The 27,655-nt window shown below is 40.6% G+C and overlaps 1 protein-coding gene across 1 annotated transcript in view; it reads right to left on the bottom strand.

The window, feature by feature from the left end:
* Positions 1–27,655, bottom strand: part of srcap (Snf2-related CREBBP activator protein) — a 38,746-nt gene that overhangs the window by 8,281 nt on the left and 2,810 nt on the right. Inside the window, exons 3-32 of the mRNA XM_029456689.1 lie at positions 25,239–27,655; positions 23,861–24,127; positions 22,746–22,931; positions 22,477–22,617; positions 21,952–22,153; positions 18,792–18,961; positions 17,450–17,543; positions 17,222–17,311; positions 16,250–16,423; positions 15,886–16,106; positions 15,333–15,510; positions 15,022–15,158; positions 14,250–14,419; positions 11,797–12,126; positions 11,302–11,488; positions 11,019–11,188; positions 10,308–10,450; positions 9,987–10,202; positions 9,509–9,706; positions 8,865–9,017; positions 7,833–8,162; positions 6,307–6,476; positions 5,828–6,141; positions 5,543–5,745; positions 4,741–4,910; positions 4,345–4,541; positions 3,799–3,913; positions 3,376–3,501; positions 2,458–2,634; positions 2,146–2,229 (exon numbers count right to left, since the gene is read on the bottom strand). The exon at positions 25,239–27,655 is cut by the window's right edge and continues 408 nt beyond it. Coding sequence (XP_029312549.1) covers positions 2,146–2,229; positions 2,458–2,634; positions 3,376–3,501; positions 3,799–3,913; positions 4,345–4,541; positions 4,741–4,910; positions 5,543–5,745; positions 5,828–6,141; positions 6,307–6,476; positions 7,833–8,162; positions 8,865–9,017; positions 9,509–9,706; positions 9,987–10,202; positions 10,308–10,450; positions 11,019–11,188; positions 11,302–11,488; positions 11,797–12,126; positions 14,250–14,419; positions 15,022–15,158; positions 15,333–15,510; positions 15,886–16,106; positions 16,250–16,423; positions 17,222–17,311; positions 17,450–17,543; positions 18,792–18,961; positions 21,952–22,153; positions 22,477–22,617; positions 22,746–22,931; positions 23,861–24,127; positions 25,239–27,655 — 7,730 coding nt within the window. The remainder of the gene's footprint in view (positions 1–2,145; positions 2,230–2,457; positions 2,635–3,375; positions 3,502–3,798; positions 3,914–4,344; positions 4,542–4,740; positions 4,911–5,542; positions 5,746–5,827; positions 6,142–6,306; positions 6,477–7,832; positions 8,163–8,864; positions 9,018–9,508; positions 9,707–9,986; positions 10,203–10,307; positions 10,451–11,018; positions 11,189–11,301; positions 11,489–11,796; positions 12,127–14,249; positions 14,420–15,021; positions 15,159–15,332; positions 15,511–15,885; positions 16,107–16,249; positions 16,424–17,221; positions 17,312–17,449; positions 17,544–18,791; positions 18,962–21,951; positions 22,154–22,476; positions 22,618–22,745; positions 22,932–23,860; positions 24,128–25,238) is intronic.

Consider the following 27,655-nt stretch of genomic DNA (forward strand, 5'->3'; position numbering starts at 1 on the left):
GACCAAAGTTTCCTTCTGCATCCGAGTCTCCTACAGGCAGCTCGGCATCACACATGTCTGATCACACAACCCTGAAGCTGCAGGTTTAACAGTGAGATGCTTCGTTATGTCGCACAAACAGTCCAGCTCACATCGTCCCAGAGATCTGTGGTGCGTTTCCCTTTGCTTTCCAAAAACTTTCATTTCATTCACATATTTAGATTCTTCCTCAAATGAATTTTCCCGTGGTTGTGCCATGCATTGATTTAATTACCAAAACCGGTGGGCCAGGTATGACAGACATATGATATTTTCTCGCAGGCCGAATATATTTGCCTCGAGTTTGACACCCGTGCAGTAGACACTGACACGTGCACATAAATGAGATAAATAACGTAAGCGTTTAGTTTATTTAATAAAAGAGCACCTGTTCAATGAAACGCAGATACCTCTATTAATACTCGGAGACGTGTTATATTAAAAAATGCACGCATAAAGTTGCATTCAAATTTATATGGCTCTCAAGGAAATACATTAAAAAAATATTTGGCTTTTATGGCTCTCCCAGCCAAAAAGGTTCCCGACCCCTGTCCTACACAGTCCTACCTGAATTATTCCACCTCTTAATACCATCATTATGACGCCATGGCTCTAGAAACTATACATTTAGACAGAAACGCAGTATAACCGGGCGTTGCATCACCCTAACAACAGAGTTATATTAATATTTACGAAACATTTAGTTGTAAATAGCAGGCATTCCCAGCAGTACAATTTGCAGTGCCTCTCGGAGGCTGTGAGCCGGGGGTACCGCTCGTAGTTAGCGATTTGAAAGTAGCGGACAAACCCGGCCAAGGCCGTTCTCTTCTCACGATGTCCATCTTTTCTTGAAAAGTTAGTCTTGAAAATGGCGTTGCAATTATATCCATTGTGGGTTGAAAAAACTTGTAGAAATCTACACAAATTAGCTTGTTCAAAGTTTGCTAGCTCTGCATAGCTCTGCCTCTCAATAGTGCATATCCAATCAAAAGACGTGGACGTGATCGTACGCCTGCTAGCTGGCCCCGGTGTCCCCAACTCGAAATCTGATTGGTTAACGCCACAGTTTTGTCTCCGTTCACTTTAAGCGACAGGCTGCCCGCACTGTTGATTCTGAAGGCCTAAGGGCAGATTTCTTGGACCCTGGCAACACATTATGGCTGAAATATGATTGGATAAAAGCTCTAACATAAAGGCCAGACCTCCAAATCGCGATCTGAGGCTGAAGCAGCGCAACCAAGAGGAAAGCTATGAAATTAAGAGAATAGCCCATAGGGTTTACATGCACACCAATATTCCACTATTATACCGAAGGTCATTCCGAATTTGACACTGGTCATGTAGAAAAAAATATATATTCTGAATTAGGCGTTAATCCAAATGTAGCATGTGGGATATGTCGATATTATTCGAGTTTTAGGAGACTGAGTATCAATTGTTTTTTTATCGCAGAAGGTGGTTGAAGGAATAAAAAGGAGGGAGGGTGTGTTTTGCACGGTTGAACAAGTCCTACACCGGTGAAAAACTTTGAAAAAGAATCCTATTTTAATAAGAGCAGGCACGGTTGCATGTAAACAGGAAATTTTAGTAATATAGAAATATTCATTTTATTTAGCTATGTACACAGTACAAAGGTCAAAAACAGGAATATTTTGCGTATGTAAACGTAGTCACTGTTGTGTCTGAAGAATCCCGCCATGTTGGTATTAAGCAGTGCTGAAACAATAAAATGAGTCAATAATGAATTTGTTGATTGCCAGAAAAGTAATCTGCAATAATTTTGATAAGTGAATGTAAGGCAAATTGTTGAGCAAAAATGCCAAGTACTTTCTGGTTACACCTTCTTACTTTATTACATTTAATACTTTCTCAGTTTTATATCATTGCAAATTCAATTTCTTTGAGTTTTGAACTATTGACCAGACAGTAGAACTAGATGCAACCATCATATTTACTTCAAGACAGCAGCATCGTAAAGGTGTTTTTTTTTTTTTATCCTGCGTGTTAAGGATGGTAATTAAGATTAGTGTAAATGTCAGACTTGAATGTATTAAATTTAAGCTGATGAGACGCGCATCTGTTATTTAAAATTCAAAACAAACAAAAAGGTGAATACTGTGGAATTACCTCAGCCTGCTTCAACTCCTCTTTGCATACATCTTCTAATGAGGCTTCCAGGAAGTTCATGGCGTAGCGTTCAATGGGAGTGAGCTAGAGATAGAGAATATGGTGAGTAAACAAAGCATGAAATAACTGTAGATATGATCTAGATATATAGCAGAAATAGCCCCATTTACAGTGCTCCATAGATGTTACCATTTCAACTGTGTATAGAAACTTTATTATAATGTCTTTAATATCAAAGATGTATAATCCAGACATTCAAACCAATGTTTGAATGTCATTCGTATTAATGTAAATTAATAATTGATTATTCACCTGCTCCACCAGAGCAGCTATTTCCTGCTCGGCCTTTGAGAGCTCCTCCACCTCCTCTTGTTCTCCTCCGTCATCCAGTGGTATGTTCTCGTTGAACTCTGCAAGTTCTGCCACCTGCTCCGCTTTGGCCTGAGAGGCTGCTACTATGTCCTCCTCATCCTCGGCACGACATAGGGCCTGCGGGAAACATTTCAAGATGATCAGGTTATATGTGCAAAGTTTGCCACACGCTGGTCCACACTACAGGCATATTTGAAGTTCATCAACCGACGCATGCCTATATTTCCTTCACCTTTAATTACAGTAGACAGAAATGGGTAAACACAATGTTGTTTGGGACCGCTTATGTAGGAACAGAATCTCTGTTGTACGACATAAAATGGATTTATAAAATAATTGATGGAGAGGCCGTGCACACCCCTGGATAATAATTGAATGTGTAATGGCGAAAGCAATCACCCTACATGTCCATTACGTGTACATTGCGTGACACCGAATGTAAACAAAGCAAGTTTAAAACCAGTACATAAAACTACTCTCTATAGCTAACCTCGGTTATTATAACCAATGATATAATAATCGGTGCGCTTATGTAGACTATAAATGCTTTACATGCACTTGATACAGACAAAGATGTGCATGTATAAATTATTATGGGCATAATATTCATATTCATTATTAATAAAATGAGAAAATACTATACTTTTAATTTGTCAAGTATTTAAATCATACCGGAGAATACAAAAATAGGCGTTACTATTTTATTTTGTTACTGTGTGTTTATTTCATTTGTTTATTGAATTACCAGAAAACATGCTATGCTTTGTCCTGTACTGCAAAAAAGTGTTTGGTTTTGCTCAATACCAAATGGTGGTTGTTGTATACAGAATATATGCGAGTACATGTGATGGATCTAACCTGCTCCAGGATGGTGGTGCTCTGTTTGTTACCAGCCTCCTCCTCCTCGGCTTGGGGCACCGACAGCTCCACTGCCACCTCCCTCCTCTCCCCTTCATTCATATCAAACAGGTCTCGGATGGTTTGCTGAGAAACAAAGTGAAAATGAGACATTCAACTCTTCGTTGTACTGGACGAAAACAACAGAAAGATAACGAGGCACTTGAACACCTTAATATCCTGCAGTTAATATACTCAAAAATAGCAGTTATGCTAATGAGGTCATTGTTTTAATGCATTAATTAGAAAATGTTGCATTCTTCCAAAAAGGTAGATCTGAACACATTTAATAAAAGTACTTTCATGATATGTTAAAACAAAGGCTATTGTCTATAAAATAAATATTAATAATATTAATTTGTGCAAAGTACTGTAAATTCCTACCTCTTTGAAGAAAGCTGTGGTAAAGTTTCCTCCTTCAATAGCCATATCTCCCAGCATCCTCTTCTGATTTGCTTTCTTTAAAATGTTCTCTTCCACTGTTCGCTCGCTGATCAGCCTGAAAAGCAACAGTTGTAAAAAAATAAAATAAAACATATATGTTGTTAAAATCACATCCCACACTCCTATTCCTCGTTTTTCAGATCATACGTCATCTAATATCATTAGTGTTGGCTGCACTCTATTTAGGTGAAGGTCATCTAGGACTCTGGTATTGTGCCTACTAGCATCCTTACCGACACACACAAATGTATTAGAGCCATCGTTTAGTTAGTTACCGTAGTTATTCATTCTAAATCTGTGTTATTGCTGCAATCTCATCAAAACATGTCACGAGGAACACAGTTTTAGTTTTTATTTTGAGACCAACTCTGCCGCGACTGGTCGCCCCAAGAAACGCATGAACTTTCTAGTAAACAAACACAAGTTGTGCATCTCATGTAAACTCCGTCACAAATGTAATGCTCATGTAAATGCACTTTTACGTACCTGTAGATGTGGACGTCTCTGGTCTGGCCGATTCGGTGGCAGCGGTCCTGTGCCTGAGCGTCCATGGTGGGGTTCCAGTCACTGTCGTAAAAGACTACCGTGTCGGCCCCCGTCAGGTTCACCCCTACACCTCCGCTGCGAGTCGACAAAATGAAGCAGAAAATACGCCGATCTGCGTTGAAGCGCTCCATGAGGGACTGAATGAGAAGAAAGAAGATGCATAGAAAATAAGCAATAGAGACAGCGGACTGACGAGGCCCTAACTTGATTTTGTTTTATATTTTCCTTTCTTTTCAATATATTAAGAACAAAACAACACTTAAATATTGTGTTGGGAGTTAAATCTAATTCTATTTTCAAACATGGTTATTGGAGCACAGCGTCGTCAGTACTAACCTGTCTCTGCTCCACGCGGGTGCTGCCATCTAGACGGAGGTAGATGTGTCCGTGGTAGTTGAGGAACTGCTCCAGCACATCTAACATACGCGTCATCTGAGTGAAGATCAACACTCTGTGGCCTCCTGTCTTCAGCTTTCGCAGCAAAGTGTGGAGAGTCTGCAGCTTACCTGCACACAGTAAGAATACAAATTATTTAGCAACAGAGTTTGCTTAATATATCAGAATTATAAAAGGGACCATTGAAAGGGTTTTCTTTGGAGCAAATCTCACGTTTTCAATGGGCTTCCTGATGTTTTTGAGGAAGCCGAAGTACAATTTATGTGTAGTAATAATTTGTCATGCAGCATGAATACAATTTAAAAGGAAGTTATTGCCTACCTTTGTTTTTAAAGCTTGGAAAAAATGTCCGGATAGTTTATTTGTTTACTATTATTTTGAATTTATATTGCTACTCTGGTTCTAAATAATGGTGTCTGGTAAGGCTGTTTGGGCTGGGCATATCAATTATGCAAGACACAATAATAATAAAAAATCAATCAATTAGTAGAGAATAATAAAAAATCCTTTTTTGTCATGGTTTGTTTTTCTCCTTAAGTTGAGGTCTGCTGTATAAGCCTGTGGCTTCTTGACCGTTTGACACATTTCTTATTTTTTCATTAACTGGATTTAATTCAGTCATATTTGTGTACAGATAAAATAAAATCTAAATAATTGTCAGCTTTTATATTAAGTCCAAACAACACAAAATGTGAAATGTAAAGCAAGTAGAGAAAAAAAAAAAAGCATCTTGCCACCTTACCACAATCATACTGTATGAGCCTCAGGTCTGGGAACTGGGTCCTCATGTAACACTGGATACGATGGAGACTGCGAGTACGTGGAGTGACTTCATTTGACAGCTGGGAAGAGAAGACTGCCTGCTTGTGGCTCAGAGAGGGAGGAGGATGGCAGCAGTGCATGGAGATCGAAGGAGCCTCCACTGGGGGAATTGCAAATGTAAACCTAAAATGGGCGAAATAAATGAGTTGTCACAAATTCTCAGAGTTGAAGAAAAGTAAAACCATTCAACTGTTCAGTTATCTACCTGTCTACAAGGTCATTGAGCAGCTCCAGTCTGTCATCAATGCTGTGGATGGCCTCTCTCACAGCGCGACTCTGAAACCAGAAGTCGTATTTGTTTTGCCACTGTGCGAACAGAGCGCTGCTGTGACCCGAGCGGCCCCACTCCCCCAGAGAGCTCACGGCGGCCGGTGAGGGACGGGTTCCAGGGAGAAAAGTCAGGAAGTTCAAAACCTCACAGCCATACATGGGCTTTGCCGCACAGCGGTTCTCGTTGACTCGAATGATAAAGTCCAGTCGGCTGTTGCGCTGCTGTTTATGGCTGTCTTCCAGCCAGGACTGTTGAGGAAGAGAGTAAACATTAGCCGGGAAACACAAGATGCTAAAACTGCACTATCATGTTTCCAATAGGTGTAACGGTACAGAAAAGCAGAAGAATGCAACTTCTTGAGGACATTTTTGCTGAAGTCTGTTGATTAGTATCACGAGGTACAACTTGCTTACCATGTGGAAAGGAGAGCGAGGAGGTGGACGAGGCCTTCTCCGGGGTGGAGGGAAGGCTTTTGCACCTGCACTGGGCCTCGACTTCGTGGTAACTGGTGTTTGACTGCTGCCGTCACGTGGTGCTGCCGAAGATTTGGTCACAGATGACGAGGAGCTCACCTGAACTGGAGCTAAGGGGAGGACAGAGCAGAAAGGTGTAAATAACTTGTGCAGTACAAATGAACATGGAATTCATTTCGGTTAATTCAAAGGGAAACGATTTCTCCGCAGGAAACAAAACTTTTGGCTGTCAGATCTGATCTATTAAGTTCTCACGATTAGTGAATTTATTGTTAGACGACTTGCAGATTTTGGATTGACTGAAGTGCTTATGGTAAACAAACTTCCTGACTTGTCTTAGGCTCGGGGGAAACAGGATACATATGAAAAATCTTTATTTCGATGACGCATCATATACCTGGCCTCAACTTTCAAGTTTTGAAAAGAAGAATATTTGCATATTTACGCAGTGCGTTTACGTTCACTTTACCAGGTTACTCGGGCAAAAACAACAAGGTTACATCTACTGTAGTAACCCAGTCAATGAACATCTGTGTATACATGCAGCAGGTCAGCAATTACATTTCTCCCCTCACCCAAACATTATTTTGGAAGCATTGCTTAATTATTTTTATTTATTGTTTAGAGGTAGAAGACGCTGTGTCTTGAATTTGTTATATATTGCCGTGTGTGTGTGTGTGTGTCTTTGTCAAACTAAGGGTGCACCGAAGAGGAAGACAGAGCAGAGCTTTCCCTGACAGCACAAATTTATCTAAATTGACCAAATAGTCAAATGTTTAGAGGTGAAGACGGACCTATTTTGACTTCTAGAGGCTACTTTGTGTTACTTTTTAGTAGAACTTTTGATGGGAGTTTTTGTAAATTCAAGGTTGCATCGTTCTGTGTAATTATCTCTTTTCCTTACATTTCGCCACCTAGCTGTTACTTTGACTGTCAGTGTTTTGTCACGTGTACTGAAACCTGGTTACTTGTATACATGCAAGTCTTTATTCTCTAGGAGAAATCTACTTTCTCTAACCCTTTGATACACCAATCACGGTTCAAACTGCGTTCCTCAATTACACAACATTTAAGAAATTATCTTTCTGGAGGAAGCTAATTGTAACTTGGTTACTTGAATGCATGTAAAGGTTAACGATAGATTCTGGATTTGTTCAATGAGAGAGAAGGTGTAGATGTCATTTTAAGACTTTTCTACTAGCGTACATCTGAATCTTTAAATATACTAAACTGGCTTCCAAATATTTTTCCGCAACTGCCTAACGTATGTTTAGTCTTACATGACATGCTGCACACATGTGATACTCTAAGCAGATAAAAACAATATTGGAGTGGGATGGTAGGGAGGAAAATAATACTAAAGATTAGTTGCGATAATGTTCTGACCTAGTTCTGCTCGTCATGCATGCATACAGCATTATTAAATAAACCTGAGAGAGAACAATAGCTCAAGCGTGATCTCTCACCTGGCTGCTCTGTGCTTGATGGAGGAGGCTGCACTACTTTGAGGACAGGGCGAGGGGGGTGGGGCTGGTTTGGGGTTGAGCTAAGGTTTCCGGGAGGGGCTATGGTGTAGTGGGCAGTAGCGGGACCGGGGGTGCGCTGGGCAATTAGCAGTGGAGCAGTGTTTCTGACAGGGGTTGTGTTGACGTGGGGGTGCGGGGAAGGGGATGCCTGGGGAGCAACACGAAGGGAAGGGGCCACTGCCAGGGTCGGCACAGGCCCACCATCCTTGCCTGCTGTCTGACGCACAACGATCTTCACGACACCAGGGCTGCTCACCATGGAGGGGACCACTGAGGAAACATGAAACATATCAGCTGTAAGAAACAAGCCTTCTTAAAGGGTTTTGTACGACGCCGTATTAGGGCCATTGTATGTAAAACAAAGAGAAATGACAGGGGAGTAATATTCTGAGTTAAAGTTGTAAATTTGTCAAGGAGGAACCACATTGCAAGGTGGGATAAACAACATCACAGACTTGCCGTGTATTATGCCTGCAGTAGATAACCTAATCAAATTATACTTGCTATCGGATAAGGCAATAAGTGAATACTTGTAATTTTAGCCAACAACATACTGATTTGGATGTTGTGATGAGAACTACAACATGATAGACTGATGAAGGATTTCACCATTTTCTTGCACCTTCTCACTAAAGTGTGCGGGTGGCATTCCCTGTTTACAGTCTGTAGTGTGATGAGGTTGATCCAACCTTGCAAAGTGCAACAATGTGGTTCCTCCTTGGCAAAGAAAAACAATATTTTAATACCTTTTCTCTCTCTCTTGCAAATTTATGACTTTAATCTTTGAGATTTATGTTCTGGTAAATTTATGACTTCAATCTCTTCAAAAAACATTAATGTTTTTCCTCGGAATATTACCCCTCTCCCCCGGGTGCGTAATATTTAATAAAATAACTTTGCTTGATTGACCATTGTTTATGTCTGTTAAGAGGCATAACATGAAAGAAAGTAAGAGAAAGACGGGTTAAAAACCTTGCGCTGAGACATTGTGAGGCAGCCGATTCGCAGCTGTGGCAGTAGAGGTGTTTGCTTGATGCATGTTGGCTGCGTTCTGGACAGCCAACTGGGCAGTCTGGCTGATGAGGTGGTGCTGCACCCCGCTGGTCACCAGGTGCATCACATTACCTGCAGGGTGAGTCAGACGGGTTATAATCAGACTTCCGCCTCAGATTCTCCAGTAGCCACATCATAATCATCATTCTTATTATTCTTATTATAATAATAATAATAATAATAATAATAATAATAAACTATACCCAATGACTTCAATCATTCCTTCAATAAAGACATCAGGTTTAAAACCATTTGATACATACAACGTAGTTTAGATGTGCTGATGCATCTGATGTGAAAACAAATATCTAAACCAATTTATTTATTTTTGCCACATAAATAAGTTCTACAATTTAACTTTTATCTGGTCATGCATAAACTATGCAGCTGTTACACACCAATAGCCTTACTGAAAGGAATATATATATATATATATATATATATATATATATCTCTCTCTCTCTCTCAGTACCAGTCAAAAGTTTCTTCTATTCATTCAACTGAATGAGAAAGTGTGTCCAAACTTTTACCTAGTGCTGTATATTTGCATTTTTTTATTTCACCCACAGTAAGTACACTGCAGTCGAGCACTAACCATGAACTGGGCGCTGAGGAAGCTGCTGGAACTTGGTGGATCTGGGCTCCAGAGAGAGTCAGCTTGTTGCCCTGAAGCTGGAAGGTGACGGGTTTACTGCCCTGACATGATGATACAGGTCGCCCCGCCAGGGAGGCAAGCTGGGCTATGCTCACTACCTCACCAGCTTGGGAAGGAAACCGGAAAGAAACAGGTGGATTAGAAACAATATTATATTCATTTTACTACAAAGTCAGTTATTGTTGAGTTAATGATTAAAGAGTCTTTACAACAGTGTAGCACTGGGTTGCTGTAGTGACTTCAAATTAAATAAAAGTTACAAAAGAAACCATAAAATATTTAATTAAACTGACAGCTATCATTCAGGGTCGAGTTTAAACAAGATAATGTAATCTGCTCTGAGAGACAAACACTGAACACTGAAAATGACATCAGTGTACACTTACAAGGCAACCTGGCTTGCATATCTGGACTGAGCAGAACCCTCTGGGGCAGGACGCTGCCGGGGTTTGGACCTGGATGAGCTGCAATGCTGGCTGTGCAGGAAGCAGTGGGAGGCCGTACGGTCAGCACTGGCTTTGGTACGTTGGATCTCACTGCAGTTTGAGCAGTAGGATGCATGGACGGGCGAGGAGGGGCCGTGGTTGCCACTGTACACACCACTAAAAAAGGAAAAGGAAAACACAAAGAAGAAAACGTTTCAAAATAAAAGATCTGCAAATGCAAATTACATTTCAAAGATGAATCTCTTTTCCTCCATCACTTGCCTTGTTGAACCACAGGAGCAGGAGTTGAGGTGACTTCAGTAACTTGAGATTTGGGGGTCTGTGCTGCAGGAGGTACTGAGCAGGTGGGTTTGTTCATCAGGAGGACCGGTCGATTATCACTTTTAGGAGGCGGCTGGAACATCCTAAAACACAGACAGAACAACATACAAAAGATCAAACATTTAGATTAAACATTTTACACTGCCACTGATTTCCACTTAAACTTTTCCTAAATGTGCCAATTGTTTATTTTCTTATTTATTTCCCTTTGTTTCTTTACAGTGTTAAAAAAAGAAGTTAACATTTTTTAATCAAATGTTAGTTTGTAGGGAGGCCAGATGAAGAAAGAATTATTGCAGTTTTAAACTTACGACTAGCAGCATTTTGACAGATTATCCAATTGATTGATTGTGGGCAGAGCTGGAGCTAGACAACAATTTAACATTCACACCAACGATGGTGGCCTGCCCACTCATGTCTATGCATCTTCAGTATTTTCATACTGTTCTTTCTTAAGTGTATTGCGTGGAGGAAAACTAGATTGCAGTGTGGAACTTTTTATTGTCCATTTCTTGAGGAAATCGGTTTTTATTAGTAGCAAAAAAATAACAAATATTCCTGATAGACTTGTTGGCAGATGCTGGTCAGCTTTTCTTGACCGACACATTGAGCTTTTAATCGAGAGGTCTTTGAAGTCTTTGTACTGCTTACCTGTTGACCTTCATGCGGACCGGTTTGGGTCTCGGAGGGGGGTCAGGGGAATCCACGATCTCCTGGATTAGTTGGCGGCTGACCTTGTGGCGCGGCAAAAAGATGTCTGCCTGGTACCGGGACACACGGCTTTCCAAACCCACAAGGTCAAACATTGAAAGGTCGCAGCGCTGAGGACGCAAAAACACAGTATTATATTACAAGATCTTAAGTATTGCTCAATAAATGAAAAAAATAAATGTGATCAAATTAAAGCTTTATTTAGTTTTCCTTTAACACCAACCTTCAAAGGAGAGACCTCCAGGATGTCCTGCACCAGGGAGGCTGTATGGAAAACAATGGGCTTAGTGATGAAGGGAGACTGGATGGGTCGAGGGTCGAACAGGTTGGGGTGGTTGCACACTTTGCGGAGCTGCATTAGGATGTTAATCACTGACATGAAGTGACCACTGGCCAGTGTTTCCCGGGTCCTGTGAATCAGAAACAAAAGCTAGTAAGACAAGACAACGCTAGTAATATGATCAATAGATCAAAAGACATAATAGTAATTTCAGAGACAAAACAATCTATGTTGATAAAAAGGACTACAGGTAAGAGGAAAAATATCTCTTGGAATATGCCGTGAACTGTCCCTTTAAAAAGGCAAATATCCACTTTACAAAGATATCTGCCTTTTCTAAGAACAAATCTCGGGGAGGTTTCAAAATTTATTTGACAAAATATTTTTGCCGTGTACTGGATCATCTCTACATTTCAACACAACTGTGTAGTAACTTACGAGGCCTGTGCCATGAAGTCATCGTAGAGAAATCGTTGTCTCTTGGAGAGGCGACAGCGCACCACATGCTCATATTTTTTGGGCATCTGCTTCTCCACGTCGACCTTGATCCTCCTGAGCAGGAATGGCCTCAGCACCTTGTGGAGCCTCTTGACCAGGCCCTCGTTGTACTCCTGACTGCCCTCGATCATTCCCGTCAGCGGGTTGGAGAACCATTCTTTGAACTCGCGGTGGGACTGGAAGACGTGGGGCATGAGGAAGTGCATCAGAGACCACAGCTCCATCAGGCTGTTCTGGAGAGGAGTTCCTGTCAGTAGCAGTCGCCGGTGGCTGTAAAAGGATCAACGTTAAAATATATATGTGGAAAGATTTATATGATTAGGATTATAGATGACAAAGGAGAAGAAATTGAGTGAAGATAAATTATTTCAATACTCGGCTTAAAAAGGAATACTTTACCCACAAAATTAGTTTTCTTAAAGAACTCACACAGGATGTATAATTGATATTGAATGATTGTCAAGTAGGTGAATTATTCCTTTAAGACTCATTAAAACCTGCATTGATAGTTTGTAATCACTTTATAAAGTGTATATGGCAAACATGTTAGCAAACAGCTTCCTATTGCTCCAGTTAGAAGTCTGCCCACCCGTAGACATAACCATTGGCATATTTTTATTTATAAAGCTATCCTGCTTTCTTCTTACCTACAGATCCTTCAGGACTTGTTCCTACTATCTGTCCCTAAAGCCAGGACTAAAATGGGAAAAAGGGGCAAGCTGCTGCTCCCTCTGCTTGGAATCAGTTGTGAAATACATCCAGTGCTTCTGCAACATTACAATAAATACGATGCTACCAGACTTTATCTAAAAGTTGCTCCAAAACCAAACCAAAAGCATATGAATTATATTTGTAAGATTAATTGGTTTACATTCACATCCACACACCACTGTGGCCTGTGGATAGACAGTTAAGGGCTCTGGTGTATTTTGGGGATGCAGTCAAAGTCAAACATGGTTAATGCTGAATGATGGCATGTCCTCTACAGCTGAACGCACACTGGCTATTTGTGACAAGAGGCAGCTTACAGATGAGACAGAAAAACACCCTTGAATGTGCTTTGAAGCGCTACAGATGAGCATTACTAGTTTGTACAAAGCTGCTCGGTACATAATGCTTGCATATGACATCTATTCAGATTTTACGCCTACGAACCTGATTTCCATAAAGAATGCTGGAGCCATGATCATCTCAGTCTACGGGGTTATCATGTCATACAGTGAGCAATGCATAATATCAGGGTACGGTGCTTTGGGGGAAATGGACACATGGACGTTTCTGGAAAATACATGAATATTTGCGGCAAAGCCGTTTTTTGCCCCTAGAATGTGCTTCCCTTCTTCTTGCTTCCATCACAGCAAACAGTTTTGTATAATCAAAACTTCTCACTGCATACATTACCGACACCTGCACGAGATCTCTCTGTGATACAAAATACTATCTCCTTCAAAGCTACATGTATATTTAAAAACACCAACAACATCTGGAGAGAAGTCTGAAGTTCATTTTGTACTTGAAAATGTTTTTTTATATACATGAAACTGACCTCTGGACTCAACATTATATTCATCCGACAGACCCTTTTGTACAACGGCACATTAGGGCCATTGTAATGGTAATATTTTGAGAAACATTTCCGAGATTAAAGTGATAATTTAACAAGTATACAATTCGAATAATTTATGGGTTTTTTTGTCAAGGAACAACATTGCTTCCCTTTGCAAGGTTGATGAACCTCATCACACAACACCAAATTAATGACTTTATTATAATTTCTTCTTGTAAATTTGTGATTTTTTTCTGAGAAATGTACCACTTTAATTATATAGATTATATATACACACACACACCACAAACCTACAATTATTTGCCAACTAATACTACCCCATGATGTTGAATTGAAATTTGAAAAACTCAAAAGTTACGCTGTGCCCGTGCAATAAAGGTGACTTAGTATCTTCCACAACCAGGTTTATTAAAACCTGCTAAGAGACAGTTTGGCTTGTAAGAACATAACATACAAGAAGATCTTCATACCTGCATTTCAGCTAGCGAACAAATCTTGTGTTTAAAGTGTAAGGGACAAAGTAAACCAAGTAAGTAAGCTTCGATGACTTTGGACAGCTTGTGCACGTCAGCAGAGGTAAGGTTGCATGTTCGAGCCTTAAGCAACAACTTTTGGACACAGGACTAATCATTCTTGGCTGGTCCAACTGGGCGTGCATGCATAAAGTTCACATAGCTGATGAAACAACTTTCCATCATTGACGATGTGTCCAAGTTTCTATGTGGTGCTCCTTACTTTTGGAGGTTTGAGGAAAACCACATCATTTATACATTTAGAGTTTGTACATATCCAGTTCTGAGAATACTAAACACCCAGCTCTACTGACCTGTTGAAGTTCAACAAGCTCTGCCAGCGTTGGGACTTGAAGTTCTTGATGTTTTGTGCCTCGTCTAGGATCAGGTACCGCCAAGACTTGCGTCGGAACGCTTGGTGATCCTGCAGCACCAGCTTGTACGACGTGATGCACACGTGGAAAGCATTAGGCTTCGTCCAGCCCTAACAAGTGACAAAAAAATAAATATGGTTACAACCAACTTTTACCACATACAGTACCAGTCAAAGGTTTGCACACACCTTCTCAATCAATGTGAATGAGAAGGTGTGTCCAAACTTTTGACTAGTACTGTACATCACAGATACCTGTAGTGGACAGGTGGCACCAGGGCATTACATTAGGCACTTGTGGAAAATAAAGCAAGAAAACCACAATTGCTCACCAAAAACACATCAAATTGTAGGAAACTAGCTTTACTGTTTGGACTGTACTGGATTTTATTTCATCTGGCTGTCCCTTTCTATCGGTAACTTCACAAATAAAAACATAAAACAGCGGTGACCAGGTGCCAGATCGTAAGCACGCGTCAAAGAAGGAGCTACGAAATTGCCAGACACAGCGCTGATAAAAACGCAAATATAGCGCAGAACGTTCACTTCACAAAGCTCGTTTCAAAACGAGTGAATCTGTAATTTGGCTTTCACCCGCTGGCGAGCACCATAACCGGTGTTGAGGTGGAGAGGAGAAGCAAACTTTGAATATTGTGTTTACAAACCTTAACAGACAATATGACTGTGCCTTAGAAAAACAATTAACTCTTTACCTGTCTCTTTAGTTTTCTCTCCTTTTGGCTGCCAAAGTAGGTGAGGATTTTAAACCCAGGACACCAGCGTTTTAGCTCCATCTCCCAGTTCAACATCACACTGGTGGGGACGATGATGAGGTGAGGGCCCCAGTTACCTGAACACAACAAGTCAAATAACTAAATATCAGTTGGACATAAAAGTAGGAACAAAGTTAATTTAGTGAATACAAATATGAGTCGCACTCCAAAAAGAAAAATTGCAATGAACTATACCATTGAACTGCCGTTTGTATAAATAGTTCTAAAAGCATCAGGAACAGGCTTGTTACCTTTTTCACAGGCGAGGTGAGCCAGCAGAGCGATGGTCTGGATGGTCTTGCCCAGTCCCATCTCATCAGCCAGAATCCCATTGAGCTTTTTCTCGTACATGGTGACCAGCCAGTCAAGTCCAATGTGCTGGTATTCTCGTAACGTGCCATGAAGCAGGAACGGAATGGGGGTCTTGACCTTTTATGTGAAAAAGAGAGAAAACTATAGTTCAGAACTGCAGACACACAACATGTAATCCAAGTCTTACTTCTTAGACAATTTGGGTTTCTTCTATAGAGCTGCAACAATTAGTTGACGATTGATTAGTCAATCGACAGAAAGAAAAGGCCAACTATTTTGATAATCGATTAATTGTTTTAGTAAGCCTCTCAAATATGGAAATGTTCTGCTTTTCTCTTTTTTATATCATATGAAACTAAATGTATTTGGGTTAAGGACTGATAAAACACTTAAAAACAGCAGCCCTAGTCTTCTAATAAAAGATGAGCAATTAAAGTGTCTTTTTTTGTCACTAAAAAGAACAACAAATTCTTCTAAATATTCAAAACTGACCTTTGTAGTAGCCAAAGTGTAGCCTTTAGGCTGCAGGCTCTCTGCAGTAGCAGCTATATGGCTGATCTCTTTCTTTGGCCGTGAGCTAGAGGAAGGTGGGCTGTTGTCTCCTTCCTTTAGCAAGACCTCCATCCCTTCATCTTCACAGCCATCATCTTCTTCTTCCTCACTCTTCTCTTCATCTTTGCCACTGTCATCTTCTCCACTCTCTCCTGGTGAATCTGAGAAGAACACATTTGAAAGAGGAAGTACTTTAAAAAGCAGCAAACAATCTTTATAAATTATGCAAAAGGAAATATAAAAATGGGAGCAAATAAACAATTTATATGAGATTATTTTAGATTCCCTGTGAGCTGGTTAATACCTGAGGAGGAAGTGTTGCTTTCCACATCACTCTCATCTTCTTCACTCTCCTCCTCCTCATCTCCAGACACCTCCAAATCAGAGCTTTCTTTAGAGCCAGATGCAGATGGTGCCTCGTAGTCTGAGGCATAAGCTCCTTTGTACTTCTCGAGCAGCTCCTCCACACTCATATGGCCTACAAGGGGAGCAGAGATGTGTCAGTGTACACGTTTACTGCTACTGTTTTGTAAACCACTGCTTTAAATTAATGAAGTGGCATGTACACAATAGTCAACATGTCAAAGTGTCCTTGGGCAAGATACTGGACCTCAAATTGCTACGTGCGTGTGAGTGTTTATCAGAAATCCTTTAGTCCCACAACGGGGAAATGTACCTTGTTACAGCAAAAGAACATATGCACAGTCGCTCCTGAAGAGCAGGTAGCACCTTGTATAGTGTATACGACACCAGTGTAGGAATGTGTGCGTGACAACAAAAATGTGAAAAGATGCGACTTATCAAAAAAGATCAAATAAAATAAAATAATCTAATCAAAATGGAGGAAGATAGAATAATTAAAGTTCTCAGGTGGAGACAATCACAGTTCTCTATGGGAAAAGAGCTTTGTTTATCTTTAACTTTATTAAAAGTAAGCTATTATTGGAATATGAAGAAAAATGGTTTGAAAATATCTAAAAATCGGGAGACTAAGGGGGAAGAATCATTGTTCCTGGACCGACTCATCTGAATGTTGTGTTCCTATTCTTAGATATAGATTTATTTCACGTATCTTTTATACAGTTGATGTATATTTATTTTATCTTTGCCAATTTTATTTCGTTTTTATTAACTTTATTTTGAAGATGTCGTAGTGATAGCAATTGTTTTAGTTGAGAGAATGACAATTCCTATATGCACCTTCAAAACAATACAAAGTAACAAACACAGGCTACTCAACGTGAGCTATTACACTTTCCATTTCATGCAGAAATACCTTCTCTGGCCAAGTCATCCAGTTCCTCTGCGTGATTCACATTTCCCTCAACCTTCTCCTGGGCAGCTATGGTGTCCTCCTCATCCTCAGCTGAAAATAGGAAGAGATTACATCACTAATAGACTAAAGTCAGGTAATTTAACAAAATATATCTGTGCAATGTTTTTACCCTTCTTCCAAGATATGCACACGTATTTACCCCACATCTTATATTAAGAGCTCTCTTACCATCCTCATCATTGGCAGTGAATTCACCATCTTCCTCTTCCTTCCCCACTGATGAAGCGCGTTCATCAGAGCCTTCTGCATCTGAGACGGACCCCTATGTAATAATTCAGTGATTAAATTAAAAGCAAATATCTGTGGTGTGCATCAAAAGCACTCGGGAGTTATTTATATAATTTATATTTAAAAAAGTAACGGCACTTATTGTATTTATTAATTGCATTATATTAGTATAAACATATTTAAGTGTCATTCCATTGAGGAAAAATATTTTTCTGGCAATGCTCTCAATAAAAGGCAATTTTGAGTACGGTTGATCTCAAAATAGAGGATGATTTTACGTAAGTAATTGCAAATAATTATATCAGTCATGTTATGTGCATCATCCCCAGTTAAATAGCATTAGCTTTGTGATGCAACAACATCTGGAACAATTTCTACTACTGTCATTAATGCGATTAATCACAAGGGAGCAACTTTTATCAGGTCAAACTGAGGAAGAGCGTCATAAACTCTGACCAAGGAATTCTGAAGTGAGTCAAAACGATTGGCGGTGAGCTTGATTCTTTCAAAACACCCAGAAGAACGGCTGCACAATACATCGTTTCAACAAAATAATATCTTATTAAATGTGAACTGCAATATTGCTCACAAGTATCATCCATCATCATCTTTAATTCAGAAAGCAATTTGTTGTATTTTAGCAGTATACTGAAAGCAGCAGAAAGGCCCTACTGGGTGCACTTTAATATCTGTTTATTTATCGTGATTTTCAACAACAGGAAAACATATTTTCCTCATATTGTGCAGATAAAAAAAAAAGAAGAACAAAAAAGCAAGAAAACATGAATACGAGCATTAAATCTAACAAAGCTGCAGTATACAGTACACTGTTCAATGTCAGGTTTGGTTGAATCCATGATGGAGGGAAGTCATTTTACTGTACATATTAGCCCTAAAATGTAGTATTTCAGGAAATTTAAATGATATTACCAAGATATTTTTGGCCAAATCAAACATAGCACGAACATTTGATGCCGGCACATCCCTAACAAACATTTACAACCTACAGTTTTTACATGCAAATGTTTGGCTTAAAAATTGGTTTAAACTGAGGAGTTTTTTTTTATCATGTCAAAATTAAGACCCAGATTGAACACTTTCCTGATTTAACTCAGATTATTAGTATTTCAACGGGCTGATTAGTACCTAATGGACAGGAAAATGAACCCTGTAGTTAAATGTCAAAGTTTAAATAAGAACGTGTGACAACAGTATAACTTAAAACTGGGTTCAGTGATATTCTACTATTAGATAACAATCCCAATCAGCTTTGTGGATGTACCTGTGGCAGTTTGAGGGTGCTGAGTAATTGGTCCAGGGGCAGCATGCCTTCCTCCTTCAGGAGTTCAATCTCCCTCCGATGGCTCTCAGCGTCATTGCCCTCCTGCTGCTCCTCCACCTCTATGGTCTCCTCATCGTCCTCCACCTCACAGGGAGGCTCAAAGTCTCTGTCTGCATGAAGAAACCGAGAATTGTTTTGTACTGAAAAACGTTGTACAAAAGATATAACACAGCTAGATCATTTGGGTTCCACACAGAGGTTTTATTAAGGCCTCAAGGGACTCATTTTTTCAACAGCCAATTTGAAGTGAAAATCTCAGCCTGGATATTCAATGAGAGATTCGTGATGACAAAGCAGACTGTCATTGCACTTAAGTATCACAAAAGATGTGGCCAGATATTAAAATTAAAGTGAGACAGGACGACTGACTCGCAGAAAAGAACCACTGCCAGGTGTGTCCTTCCTCTGGCCGAGCAAACCCTTAACTGGCAAAACAGGAGTTGAGTTTTATTATAAAAATGAGTCACAGGAAATGCATTGTTCGTCAGTGAGCTTGATACTGACAGTTATCGTTAATCAAAAATGCATCTACAAAACTACAAAACATCACTTTGGGCACATTTTGACAGCCTATAGCAGGGGTATTCAACTAAAATTCTAAGAGGTCCAGTTAGAGAAAGATTCCACGAGCAAAGGTCCGGAGCATCATAATGTCTAACGTGCGTTATGAATTAGTGTGAGATATATTGAAGTAGCCTAGTAGCTGTATCAACGTCTGCACGTCATCAGCAGCTGACTGTCAAATCTAATAAAGAAAGTACAATTTAAAAACATTTAGACAATATTTATTGTCACTTAACATTGAACTATACAGATATATATATATATATATATATATATATATATAATACTGTAGATATGTATAATGTTCTTCTCGGGCTGCATTTAAAAATAAAAGAGAAAATAAATAAAATAGCTTTTGAAAGATTGTGCATCTTAAAATAAAGTGCTTAATCTTAGAAAAATATAATAAAGTGTAGCAGCAGCTTGACTTTCCCTTTTTCTTTAACTGATTTAACTCTCAACCAATGTTAGAATAAATCAGTATCAACACATCTTAACAATTGAACAGTTTCACCCAGGCTAGCACATCCTGGGTGAAACTGTTCTCTGTGGCTGATGATGCTGACAGGTGGCCTATTTGCTTTATTTTGTCACAAATCAAAATCAACATCATATTGGGCTCTGAGTGCTTATTTTCTGTGCCCTCAGTTCAGACTTCAGTGGGTATGTTTGGTCAAAAACGTTGTGCTTTGTCTCATAGTGGTGTTTCACATCACCACTGTAATGAGCACCACGGTCTCTGAGCATATGAGACACAGGTGTTGTGCTCCAGTGGGAAGGATGAACATGAATGAGTCCATTCTGGGTTGAAAGCTGTTGACTTTTCTCTTCTTGGAGAGCGCCATGAGTAGTTATTGTTCTCTCCCTGTCTGCCACTCGTCTCTTCATCAGTGTTTCTCTCCCTTTCTCAGTCTTCTCTCTCTGTATCGCTAACTCGTCTAATCACTTTCCGTCTGTCTCTCGCCTCTCGCTTGTCTGTATTATTCAAAGTTGCAATGTTTGCCGGTTGGAATGCACAGATTTGATTGGCTGCATAGCATCACAGTGGGATGGCTTAACTCGCATGTAATTGGTCTGAGTTTCCTGAACCGCTAAACCAGTGCCGTAAAAACAAGTGCGGTGATTCTCTAGTTCACTCCTCTCCTGTCCTCCCCTCTGTTTGTGTGTGTGTAGGTGTGTGCGAAGCACCGCCCTTTGTGATACAGAGCGAAGCGCATGTGAATGCGCAAAGCTAAACTCTGACCGCGGTCCGCCTGTTAGTGACCCCTGGCCTATAGGTTTGAAATATTGCAGGAAGTAATGGAAGCGTCAGGAGCAGCCACAGGGAGCCGTTAGATACATTTCTGCAGGTGACACCTCCAACTTCTCAGTGAGGTAACCAACTAAATTCACTTTTGCTGTTTGCAGACTCGTGCTATGTGCATGAAAAAAAGACTTGTTTATTAAAACGACAATAGTTTATTTTGCTGCCCCCAGTATTCTGGGACCTGTTGCATTAAACCTCATTTGCTGTTACCACCAGTAAAAAGGACTGAAATCTTAAAGGAATATTTCACCCCACAATGATCATTTGTAGAACAATTACTCACCCTATGTTACTTTGAATTCAAAGATAACTTTGTTTTAGTCACATGCCAAGAAAGAGCGTGAGAATGTTTATGTGAAAGTGTTTTAAACAGTAAGAATGTAGAGAACATGAATGCTTTTAGGAAGTAGTGAGCGTCCGACTGGAGAAATGAGACTTGGATTATACTGCACGAGTTGTGAGTTTGTAAACTGATGTTTTGATATAGTTTTGTGGTTTTTAGACCCACATTTAACAACATTACTTTATTCATCAATACTTTTATTCGTCTTTTGATAATTAAATTCACAGTGGAGGCGTGCTTGAATTCTTGAAGAAAACAACATTTTCAAGAATTCAAGGTAACACAGGGCGAGTACTTGATGTACAAATTGTAATTTTGTGGGTGAAGTGTTCCTTTAAGGATTGGCACTTTAAGTGACACTGGACTACTGACTCACAGAACTGAACCACTGCCAAGTCTGTGCTTCCTCTGTCGGAGCAAAACTTTGAACTAAAGTCACCTATAGCTTTAAGACTCAACTGCCATTGATAACAAGACCAGCAGACTAGTCTGACCAGTTTGAAGCCTGATAGTTGCCTAGTAAGTGCTCACTATGCCCTGGAAATGTGTGTCAAGAAACGTTTTCTGCACCGACAAATATTAGACTTAACATCCTTAGTCACGATGCACTGGAGCTCAGGTTATCAGGTGGGATTAGCACAGACGTGCAAGAACATGGTTGATTCTCTCAAAGATGCAATAACCTTGACAGTGAAGAACAGCTCATCGTCTCAATGAAACATTTGACCTCTATGGACGCTTAAAGATTCAATCATTGATGTGTAGCTATGACAACATCCCAGTCTGAACCAATGATTCAGCTTCGAAGGCAGTCTCAGTGCTTTAACAAGACAATAAGTTCCATTTATGAGGCGCAGGTTTATAAAAATAATAATAATAATTCTTACCCTCCTCATCATTGGCAGGTGTCACAGATTGTTTGGGAGTCTGAGAGACAATTTCAGGTTCAGCTTCAGGCCTGGAGGGTGCGAGCGACTTGCTGAGGAGGTCCGAGTATTTCTCTGTCTGGCCGACAATGAAGTCCAGCTGAAGGTCCAAAGCCTTCTTCCTCTTCTCCTCCAGTCTGGACTGCTGCTTGTACTGCACCACCTTTATGCACCAAAGACAGGACACCAACACTCTTAACACGGGGTGATTTTGATCTGGTAATTTCATTAAAAGCTAGAATAAAGAGTAAATAACAAACATTATAAAGAAACGCTTATTGTTAGTTATTTATTTTTATGTGCATTCTTTTTGGTAAAACATTCATACGGATTGAAATATTACTGTAAATGTATTTTTATTATCTTTTTAGCCTTTTCTTTCTCTGACAAAAACAATCAAACACCAGACGAGGATCCTTTCAAATTCCACAGCTGAGCCTCGGAGCAGAATGTTTTCTTTGCTTGGTTTTTGTGAATCATGTGTACCTTCTCCACACTGCTCCAGAAAGCTCGGACCTCCTTTGCGATAGAAGAGGCAACTCTTCTGATTTTAGAGTGCTCGTCTCGCTTGGCTTTTTCTTCTTTTTGCCTCAGCTCCTCGTGGTGTCTCATCACCATTCGTACCACCTAATAACATAACAGAACACATCTAAAACATATATACAGAAATACAGTATATTTAATCTTTCAGGAAAGCTAGGAAAAACACAAACATTTTAGGTAAAATAAACACACTGATAATAAACTTAACCTACCTTTCTAGCCACCCCTCTCTTCCACCGCCTCTCTTGAGCAAAGTCAGCAGAGAGCCACTGCATCTCCTCACACAGGTAGTCCCAGTGAACTTTGGGTCGTGGCGGCTCCGTCAGGCGGGTGAGTCGCTTCATTGACCAGAAGCCCTCTCGCCTCAGTGACTGGGTTCGATGCTCGATGTCCGCTTCCTACAGACACACAAAGGCCAAACCACTGAGTAAATCCTGCCAACACAGTGTGTACAATGTTTCTGTGAGTTAGCAGGGGTGGGTGAAAAACTCCACCAACACTCTGAACTCCAGCAACAAGTCAACTGACCAGCTCACACCGCAACACTTTAGGCCAGTACAGTGTATTGGATAACAATGGCTTTCACTGGTGGTAGTGGTGCAGCAGAGATGCAGATACGGCAGGTTGTTAATAACAACACAGTGGAGAGCTCTACTTCTTTGTTCTTAAGACACTGATCTTCAAGATCGTTTAGCTTAACTTGCCAGTTATGTTTCATGTTGAATTTCAGTTGACTAAAGACACACGTGAATGGTTCGGCACACAGTGAGCTGGTCTAAAAATACTGCCCCCCTTTCCATTTATCAAGAAACAGTTTTGAAAATCAACTCTGAATCGACTCAGAAGATTCCCTTCTGGACTGCAGCTCTATAGTTGGTATGTGGGTAAATAGCAAGAGTGGCAGCGCCTTCAAGATTAGTTGATTATTCACTGCAGAGTTCTACACAGCTCTTTACTATAGTCCAGCTGGTGAAGTGAAAGTTATCAGGGGTTAAATCAGGAATTACAAACATTGCAGGATGGTAATTTATTTCTCTTTCACTGTATTGAATTCTTCTCTCAAAGTTTGTATCATCACATAACATTTGAACATTCACTAGCGATTTGGCAATGGAATTTAATTTTGCTCCATGATCATAATTATTTATCGCTCAGCTATCTCAGGTCCGCTCCGTCTGGTGTGAGACACTACGAGACAACAAACTCATTTTCCAAAGGGATGGTTTCATTTCAGATGTTAAAAGATTTTTGTTTTACAGCAATTGTGCTTTAAACAAAAAAAAGGTCATTACAATGTCCTATATGTGGTATCGTAAGGCTCACTCACATGTTTCGCCAACTCTGCCATGTCTGTGTGACGCTCTCCACGGGGTCGCTGGGAGGTGGTCTGTTCTGATGGGGAAGAGGATGAACTGCATCCACCAATGGAGGTAGGAGAAACAAACTTCCCGTGAGGACCCCGGAGAGGTGAGGACTTCTCCCGTCGTGTGGTCGACCAATCACCGGTGGGTGAGGGACCGGGGTAAGAAGAGGAGGTGGAGGGTGAGACAGGAGAGGAATTTGCGATGACCCTGTCTGCTATCCACTGGCGTACCTGAAGGCCAAGGGAGAAAGATGAAGAGGAAATCATTTCAAAAAGTGGAAAGCAGTAATATTCACTAAGATAAAAGCCACATGTATGAATAGGGTTAAAGCAAGCATTGACAAGAAGTAAATCCAGACATGCTCACAAACTATAAACTGGCCATTAGTGACTTTCTGTCAGCTTTTTCCACACGCAGAAATACAATCATTAGAAGAAGTCAAAGGAATGCCGTTTAAGTCAAAATGCGTGTATGTGTATTTGTTCTTTCTTTTAAATCTATGCACAAAATGAAAAGGTTTCTTACACACTGCAATTGCACGGTAAATTGAGCATCTTTCAATAAAACAAATATTTAATAAAGAAACAAGTATAACTACAGAGTGCGGCACATCACCACAGCCTAAAAATATAGTTAAAGAAAGGTGTTTCTCAGGATGCATAGTGAGACCTGACTAACTACTTAGCTCTAGTGTAGCATTCATTATATCACTCAGATTGGAAAAAGTAAAATAATCTTTGTCTGAAACAATGAGATACACCAAGTAACAGCTAATAAACACATTGTAGCCTCATCTTCATCACAACGTAACAGTTGACAGGATGCCCAGATACAGACTTAACGTTTATCAACATTGTTTTCACTTCAGCCATGTTCCACTACCTTACTTTGGCATTCAAAGACAAACCATTTTCAACTATTTTGGTAATTGATTAATCGTTTATAAGTAAAAGAAATGTATCAAAAATGGCAGAAAATGTTTTCAGCTCCTCAAATATGGAGATTTGCTGTTTTTCTCTGTTTTATATATCATATTAAAGTAAATATCATTGGGTTTTGGACTAGCAAAAAAATACATTTAAAAGACATCAACTGGGACTTTGAGAAACTGGGATGGACATTTTTCACAAATATATATATATTAAAATAATTGATGATGAAAATAGATCCTTAGTTGCCGCTTTAGTTGTTTAGCTTCGATTTACTCATTTTCAAATCTGTATAAATTGTCTCCCTGCCTGTGGCCACACAACCCTCCAAAAACAATTCATTTTACGCTTCTCTGCAACTTTAGAAATCTCAACTAAAATAGATTTAATAAACTGTTCTTTATGAAAATACCTTGTCTGGAGAGCTTGGGGTGGTTATCTCGCCTTCCGTTTTGTCGCCGTCGGGTTCGTCATCACTTCCTTCTTCTGGGCTGCTGACCTGTCCTGAAGTGACCTCCCGAGCTTCAGTTTCTCCGGTTGGCTCGTCCTGCTCCATGTCCTCGCTCTCTTCCTCCACATAGAGGGAGTCCGGTTGGCTGGCAGGGTCATTAAGACTGGTAGATGCCATGACTGCACTTTTCCTTTCCACGGATGTTGAGAGCATGTAAAGGGCGTTAGATGTAGTAGGGGTGACAACATCTTGGGACACTTTAGTAACATTTAAGGCCTCTTTGTCAGATTTGTTTGTTGAGGTTGTGACAGATGCACTCTGGTCAAGTTGAAGTGATTTACCGCTCATAGTCGGCTGCTGTACCTTGACAGGCGGGGCTGCTGACGCAGAAGTTCTATTGACAGAGCACTGCATCTGATTTTTCTGGCCGCCAAGAGCCAAAGACGCACATAAAGAGTCCGAGACAGTTTGGGGAAGGCACTCCTCAGAGCTGTGGGCATTCATGGCCATCTTGCCGGCTGCATTCTGTTGCTTGGACACCCGTGAGGGTGGGTGCTTCAGGAGAGGAGTTTCTCCCGGTTTAAGAAGGAGCAGCTTTGGATTTAGAATACCAGAGGAGTGAGTGGTGCAGAAAGCCTCTGGTTTGGTTTCTGTGGGCACAGCAACATTCTGGATACTCTGTGATGTAGTCTCTGTCAAAGCAGGGGTTTCTTTGGTCCCTTCATGTGAAGAAACACAGGCCTCACGCTTTGTGGCACTTACAACGGTCTGATTTAGAGAGGGGGATATGAAAGATAGTGCACCAGCTGTTGCTTCTGCTTCCTGTTTTGGAGGAGTCGTTTGAATTACAGGAGAATCACTCAACTCTGTTGTTTGGTCTGAGATTGCTGCATTGACCTGTGAGCAAACTGTCACGATTTGTAGACTTGTGTCTGTCTGTTCAACAGCGAATGAGTCAGCAGCTACTTCAACTAAACAAACCTCACTTGAGTTAGCTACTTTAACAGCTTGGTTAGCGTCTAATACCAAATGCTGCCCGATGATAGCTGCCCTCATGTTTTGTATGGACAAATTATGGGAATTACTGTTAGCCTGTATCTGATTTGCATCATGCGATGATGAAGGCAAGGGCTGCTGGGAAATAATGACAGTGCCACTTTCATTAATTGTGTGAATGGATGTTTCAAGGTCCTCTTTAACAATGTACTCCTCAGACTGTTCGAGTAACGCGTTGAATAAGTTCACCTCGTATCCTGGAGAGTGAGGTATCAGGGCACTGCTGCTGGCACAGACTGTTTCCTCCGCAACCTCCTCAACCAGGGTGCAAAACTCGTACACTTCCATAGGCTGCGAGTCCAACTCAATATTTGCCTGAACACTTTCTTCATACAGCTTTGGTTCCCCACAACTCAGCTCGTTAACTATTTCAGCTTCACAGACGCTGCAGTCTTCTCGTTGCAGGAGGTAACTCTGATTCAGGTGCATGTTAGACCAGTCCCCACTGATATGAGCCTCCTCTCTGACAACAACGATTTCTTGAGCCTCGGCTGAATGCACAAGCTCGGCAGTCAGTGGCATCTCTTGGTCAGAGGAATGAGATGTTTCTGCTTCAACAACCTGCTCCGCCTGCACCGAGACAAACAGAGAGGGTGCAGCAGAGGGTTTTGAGGAACTCTCCTGTGTGGAAGAGCACTCTGGCAGCATTGTGAAGTCAGATGAGGAGGTGTCAGTTTGTTCTTCCCTCATGCTACTCTCCACCTGCTCTCCTACGAGTGGATCGCAGCTCCTCTGGATGTCGGTCTCAAGTATATCACCTGAGGGAGTTTGTCTTTCTTTTTGAGAAGTGTCAACGAGCTCTTTAACAGGCTCAAACATCTCAACTGATTCAAACAAATTTGCTTTCTGCATTTCTCTGGCATCAGTTGAGACCTCTCTGATGATTTTAGGTTGTGTTTTTGACAGGTCAGTTTGTTTAACCTCACTGTTGCCAAATAAGGGTAAAGGGAGCGGAGACGATATTGAGTCCTGGCCCATAGCCCCCTGTTTTGTTGTGTCTTGGACTTTAAAACCAACACTTGATTGTGGGCCAGATGTAGATGAGGCTGTGAAACAGATTTGAGATTTGGGTTGAAGGAGAATGTTTCCGCCTCTGTGCTCTTTTTCACCAAGTTCCACGTTTGTTCCAGTTTCTGGTTTATATTCCAAAGTGACGGACTGTTTCTCCTTTGTCCCCGTAATAACCACAAGTCCAGCACCTTCTCTAGGTGGCTGAATCTTGTTTGTCTGACTATTTGAGTGACTTTTCTCTTTATCAGTTTGTGACCCGTATTGCAACTCTTGCACTGTGCTGTCAATCTGTGTATCTGGGACGAGAGGGG

Source organism: Cottoperca gobio, chromosome 19, assembly GCF_900634415.1.
Source record: "Cottoperca gobio chromosome 19, fCotGob3.1, whole genome shotgun sequence".
Taxonomy (NCBI): Eukaryota; Metazoa; Chordata; class Actinopteri; order Perciformes; family Bovichtidae; genus Cottoperca; species Cottoperca gobio.